The sequence below is a fragment of the Hipposideros armiger genome, unplaced genomic scaffold (genome assembly GCF_001890085.2).
Source record: "Hipposideros armiger isolate ML-2016 unplaced genomic scaffold, ASM189008v1 scaffold_1283, whole genome shotgun sequence".
In the NCBI taxonomy this organism is placed as follows: domain Eukaryota; kingdom Metazoa; phylum Chordata; class Mammalia; order Chiroptera; family Hipposideridae; genus Hipposideros; species Hipposideros armiger.
The window spans coordinates 401,921-408,922 of NW_017732633.1; the positions used below are offsets into that span (position 1 = coordinate 401,921).

The 7,002-nt window shown below is 33.7% G+C and overlaps 1 protein-coding gene across 1 annotated transcript in view; it reads left to right on the forward strand.

Moving 5' to 3' along the window:
• KLHL41 (kelch like family member 41) overlaps positions 1 to 7,002 on the forward strand; it is a 24,075-nt gene that overhangs the window by 15,257 nt on the left and 1,816 nt on the right. Inside the window, exons 3-4 of the mRNA XM_019633299.1 lie at positions 2,310 to 2,381; positions 5,865 to 6,050. Of these exons, the coding sequence (XP_019488844.1) occupies positions 2,310 to 2,381; positions 5,865 to 6,050 (258 nt within the window). The remainder of the gene's footprint in view (positions 1 to 2,309; positions 2,382 to 5,864; positions 6,051 to 7,002) is intronic.

Sequence of the window (7,002 nt, forward strand, 5' to 3'; positions counted from 1 at the left end):
AAACCTTCCCTCGTGTTTCAAGATATGACAAGAATCCTGCACATTACATTAAAGACTACATGCCATGAGACTTTGGAAATGCTATTTAAGGAGTATAATAAATGGGTCTAATTTCAAGGGGAAAGTCTCTAAGTAAAAGTAGTGAAATTCAAGTGGTCTTTCTTTTTTCTCCATTTTGCGACACTGGTATACTGTTTGTGATTTAAATCAAATTAAAATTTTTTTCAATTTAAAACCAAATCAGTTTTCAAGCCATCAACTACAATATCCGTGGTGGGAGGGTGGGGAAGCATGCTTAAACTGCTGAGGCAGAAGCTGGGGCCAGTGGGTGGTGTAGAGGAGAGAGGGTATATATTCATTGGTTAAGTTTTATCTATTCTTTCCATGAAACAGCTACCTATTTGCAAATTTCTAACAGAAAGAAAGGTGACTGTGTTATTCCATTTTCTGGGATGTGAGACCCTTACATTTTAGCTGTTTGTTCTTAGTGTATATAGCAAGTTGACTCCTGGGGTCTGTCCACAACCATCACATTCAACTCTGCAAATCATCAGCTAATCATTGCTTATGGATCTCAGATGCTTTCATAGACATGCTTCACTTCTATCCTGACATATGTTATTTTCTGAGAAACCTGATTTGGGATTGATTTGGAGTATTCTATGATTGGGGAGAGAGTGCCGAACTATATAGACATGAGATTAAGTGGTAAAAATAATGTTTTGGGATGATGAAATATTCTGGAATTATAGTGGTAATGATGGTTGCACAACCTGTGAATATACAAAAAAACCACTGATCTACACACTTTAAAAGGGTGGATTTTATGGTAAGTGAATTATAAACGAATACTTTCGTTTATAACAATCCGTTATTTAGATAGAAACATCATCAAACAGAAATATAAGTGTATACATAAAGAAAACCATTTGAATCAAGCAGCCTAGAGAACGCAGAATAAGAGATGTGTTACATGAGAAGCCAGATATGTGTAACGATAAGTGAAGGGTATATTAGGGTCACTTAATGAAGATGTCTCTGTATCTAAAGTAGACAATATCTGGGTTTTCATTTATATCCAAAGGAAACAATGTATAACCCTCATCAGTCTAATCATTTTACTCTAAAAGTGGCATAGTAAAATATTTTAACCTGTTCAAGAGTTTAGTTATAGTAATCATTGGCTTGAAAATAGGACATATTCGTAAAAATGGATAAGAAACACTTAGAGTTTAGCATATAAGCTAATAAAAATGAATACCATAAGGAAATTCAGAATTAAAGAGACTGGGTAAGAGGAAACATCTTTCATTTGCTTACTGTTGTGATTCTGTTTTTCAGAAAAGGCTCTCTGAAGTTCACATTTTGCAAAATCATTCAGTATTGGAGTTCCAATCATGCAAAATAATGGCTATTTTAAACAAGCACTTTAAGCCTAAACTAAACATCAATGGAGCAAATTACATACAGGACACACATTTTAAAGCTACACTTAAAATTCAAGACTCTAGTTACCAACTTATTTTGGGACAGAATGAATTTAGAGGGTCATGGAGTCAAAAGATAGCAAATTTCAGATGGCCAGTTATTGCACCCCCAGCAGGTGGCCTGAGGGTAGTTACAATACTGTTTTCAGCTGAGCACAAATATATCATCACTCCTGGAAGAAGGGTTAGGGATTATATCAGGCCTTAGTAACTATTTTATTGAATAAATGTGTTGTAAGACAGAGAGAAAATTCTTATTCCCCCAGCATGTGTAGGATCAGACCAGGTCAAGATTGGTCCACTCCCCCTCAGTTATTTCTTCATTTCTTTGCTTCCATTAATAAGAAAATCTTCTCTCCTCCCCCTTTTTCTTGAACTAGGCACACCTTTCAGTCCCATCACTTCACCAAAACTACTCTTTTCAGTTACCAGTGATTTTCATGTTGCTAAATTTAATGGACATTTATTTCCCAGTCTTCATTTTCCCTGACCTATCAGCAGCATCTGATATAATTGCTCACTTCCTCCTCCTTGAAATGCTCTCCACTTGGCTTCTAGGAAGTATTACTACATATGGCTTTTCCTCCTACCTCACTGGCCAATCCTATCCAGTCTCCTTGGCTTCTTCTTGACCCCCTTCTTGACCTCTTCATGTAGTAGCACCTGGCACTCAGTCCTCAGACCTCTCTTCCATTCACACTTTCCTCTAATTACATTTTAGTGATTTCATCTAGTCTCATCACATTAAATACTGCTGACGACTTCCAAATGTATATCTGGAGACTGGACCTCTCTCCTGACCTCCAAACTCATTTATTGAAGTGCCTATTTGGTATCGCCACTTACCGTATTTGCCGGCNTGATATACTGTCTAGGAGGAAAGACAGATGACAAGTAAGTACCCTTGTGGTTTATAGCCAAATTATTTTTTATTGCAAAGGTTCCTTCCTCTTTGAATTTGAATCTACATATTGAAATGGGACTTGGTTCCCATCTGTAATTCTTCGGAAATAAAATTTTAAACAAAATTTTGAAAAATTACTGAAGTATATTACAAGTGATTTCTGAAGGGAAACTAGACAATTTAAAAGTTGCTAAAGTAATTCTGTAGATTGCAGATGCCCAGCATACAGCTAGTAACAAACATAATACCTCCAACATAAGCATTCTTACAGAAGAAAAACAGCATTTAGGAGCATAAGCAAGTATTTCATTTCACTAATTTATAATTATATTTTACTACATTAAAACCAATGGGCTTTTTTATTCATTTAGCCATAAGTAAATAAAAATCAAGTGCATCTCTCTAATGTAGTATTTAAAATATTACTACTAACAGTGCATTAAAAATATGGATTTGTACTTTACATTCATACGAGAGAATTTAGATAGGTGAGTTTGAAACTGAAAAACATGGTGATTGAAAATAGGGCAATTATTTCCTCAGCAATGTTTCACTTATTTACTCCTGGACACAGGCGGTATTCAAAATATTTAACAACAGGTCACAAACAGGCATTGATTGAACAGAACAGATATACCCTGATATACCCACTAGCACCCAGTCTCTTGGGGGAAAAACAGGATGAAATTTCATATGTAAACCTAACTTGATTTCTAGGCACTTCTCAAGGGATAGGTTATTAGCAAAGAGATCTGGGAAATCAAAGGGAGAAGAGAATTCAGAGAACTGTAGAAGACAGTCGGTTAAGCTAGTAGCCTGTCTGATAAAATGAAATTTTTCAGATTAAATAGTGAGACTAATTTTCTGCCCCTGAAAACTCTAATTTGGCTTGTCATCATATATGTCCAATCCTGAAAAAGAGCCAGAATTAAGAATTGTAAGAGCAAAACAGAAAAGTAAAATATGAAAATATGCTAGAAATACAGAACTCTATATTCTGGAGTTAGTAACTAATGACAATTAATTATTATTCAATTAAAATGACAACTATAGCACAAAGAAAGTGAATTTAACAAGCAATGAGTTTTTATACAATCTTTTTACATTCAAAGGTAACATTCTGAAATTTTGATATCCTCCTTAATCCCAGCTATTAAATCCCAGAAAATGAATATTTAAAGGAAAGTTATATTATAAACCCATTCTATGCAAAATCTTATTTTGGATGATCTAAATTTCTGTTCAAGATTAAATGTCAAACCCACTACAGATGAAATAAAAGTTCTGTAGCTCAAAAAAATCTTATTTGGGAGCATTTTTTCTGAGTAAATGGAATGGAAAATCTATTAAGCAGCGTCTGACTTTGGAAACAGTGACCCTGCCAAATGATTAAAATTGTTTCCTTGAAGTAGTATTAGTAACTAGGAAATTGATATGTCAGTAAGAGGCATACAGGTCTTGTCAGTAAGAATATATTAATCTTGAGAATATGATTAACCAAGACAACATTGCTTGGCAAATGCCAAAGTCAAGAACTTTGAAATGAGTCATTATCTAAAAGTGAGCACTGAATTGCACTAGTTATTACCACTGAATTTGAAGAACATGCTCTTATCAAGAAGTTTTAAAGTCACCAAAAAAACCCCACAAACAATCCAATTTTAAAAATGGATAGAGGACCTCAATAGACATTTCTCCAAAGGGGATATACAGATGGACAACAGACATATGAAACGATGCTGAATGATACTAATCATCAAAGAAATGCAACTAAAAACCACAATGAGATACCACCTCACCCCTGTCAGAATGGCTATCATGAATAAATCAACAAACAACATGTGTTGGCGAGGATGTGGAGAAAAGGGAACCCTTGTGCACTGTTGGTGGGGCTACAAATTGGCGCAGCCACTATGGAAAACAGTATGGAGGTACCTCAGAAAATTAAAAATAGAGCTACTTTATGACCCAGCAGTTCCACTTCTGGGTATTTATCTGAAGAAATCCCAAACACTAATTTGAAAAGATATAAGCATCCCATGTTCACGGCAACACTATTTACAATAGCCAAGATATAGAAGTAACCTAAGTGCCAGTCAATAGATGAATGGATAAAGAAGAAGTGGTACATATACATAATGGAATATTACTCAGCCATAAAAAAGAATGAAATTCTACCATTTGCAACAACATGAATGGACCTAGAGGATATTATGCTAAGTGAAATAAGTCAGAGTGAGAAAGACAAATGCTATATGATCTCACTTATATGTGGAAATCTAAAGAACAGAATAAACAAACAAAACAGAAATAGACTCATAATTACAGAGAACAAATTGATAGTTGCCAGAAGGGAGGAAGGTTAGGGAGCTGGGTGAAAAAGGTGAAGGGATTAAGAAACACAAATTTGTAGTTACAAAATAGTCACAGGTATGTAAAGTACAGCATAGAGAATATAGTCAATAATGTTGCAACAATTATGTATGGTGCCAGGTGGATACTAATCAGGGAGATCACTGCATAAATTATATAAATATCTAACCACTATGTTGTATACCTGAAACTAATATCAAATAATATTGAATGTCAAATAAATAATTTTAAAATAAAATTTAAAAAGTTTTAAAGTACTACTCATAGTCAAATATTAGAGGAAATGCTTCTGTTTCAGATAATCTGGTCTTTTATTAGACTAAAGAAAAAAAAGTTGTCCTCACAAAAAGTTGGGGTTGTGTTTGTTTGCTTTTTGGCTTTACCAAATATATCCAATTAATCAATTATTATTTGGAATTCTGAGCTCCCATCAGTAAATTATGGATATCATTAAGAAAACATAAGGAACATACTAAGAAGAATAATTCAGATGAGTCCAGGTTTCTCTGTAGCATTTGGTGTATAATACTGTTTTCATTACTCATCAGCTGAGATGATTAGCTGTCTAACCTATAGTCCTAGAGTTCTTAGGGTTCTTAAAATGCACTTGGTATATGAGTGGTAGACTAAAATGAAATGAGCCGTCATATTACATAGTTGAATTCAAAATAGGTGCATTCTCACCTAATTATTTTTTAAGTTAATTGACTCATCCAGGATATTCAGAAAATAAAATAAACATTTTTGTTACTGAGGCACGATAAAGGGTTTATGATTTTTTTATTCTGTTCATGTCTTCCATTGAATTTAGCAATAGATAGGATTAAAATCCACCCTGCTTGGGCTTCTTTGTAGTTGCCAAAAGTAAAAGAACCCTACCTTCCAGTAGTATATTAAGTTATGAAATAGTCTGGGTCCTCACATTTGGAATTGTCCTTTGCTTGGTGGCATATCATCAGATTAAGAATACTGTTGAGTTTTTCTGATCCTCTGCTATATTACATATTTCATATTAGAAGCAAAGCTAAATGACTAGTGGAGTTGCTTCTTTCAAAAAAGGAAGGTTCCAAAAGGCCCATTTTGTTGTCTTTTATTTATAGAAAGTGCACAAACAGGGTGTTTATCTACAACCCCAAAAAAGGAGACTGGAAAGACATGGCTCCAATGAAAACCCCTCGTTCGATGTTTGGAGTGGCAATCCATAAAGGCAAAATTGTGGTTGCAGGCGGTGTCACTGAAGATGGGCTTTCAGCGTCAGTTGAAGTTTTTGACCTCACAACCAATAAGTGAGTTACTCTATCTTACTACACCATAGGAATCGTTATACTGTTTTCACTCGGGATAAAAATTCAGCTTTCTAATTAGGAAATGAGTGGAGAGCAGGAAGGTGAGGATTAAAGAGGAAACATCTTCATCTGGTTTATTTTGCTGTTACTGGGTGTAAAATGCCTAACATTTTGCTGCATTATATGTGGTTGGAACACATGACTCTCAAGTTAATGTTGGAGTGCTTAATTTGTATTTGTTATTAACTTTGTGAATTTAGTTGTGCAAAGGTAACACTTCTGAATAATTACCTGTACATAGGTGGATATACATGTGTCTATAGTTATTTGATTTGAAATAAGTAGTTTCTTTAAGGATGAAAAACCCTCCATCTTAGCTTGTGATATTTGTAAAGCATGAATGCTTCAGAAGTTTAATTCTTTTATGTTCTTTATAATATTCTTAAAACTTTCACTTTTGAGCTTTTATTGGCTTAAAGTTAATGTGAAAAAACATTTGACAAATATTTATATAAAATTAGTCTTTTTCAATATTTGGAGCTCACACATCTGGATAAGTATATAGTTTTTATACTCCTAATTTAGCAGTAAAGGAAAAATTAAAGCACTATTATTACTTTTTAAAGAAACCATGTATACTGCCTGATTACAAAGTAGACTTTAGTTCTGAAAATCACAAGGAAGTTCTATGGAATAAAACTTAAATGATCATTAAAAATCATGTTTTTGAAGAATATATAATATTGGTGAGCTCATGATACAGAAAGTTAAAGCAGCTTACAAAATTATAAATATGTTCTTAGTTTTGTTCATATGTATGGATGGATGTTTATATTTTAATTTATGGTTAAACTTTTATATTTAAAAATGACAAAATTACACTCAAGTGTTGCTTGTCATTATGTCTGGAGGGTATGATCATAGAAGATATTTGTTTTCTTCTATACTATTC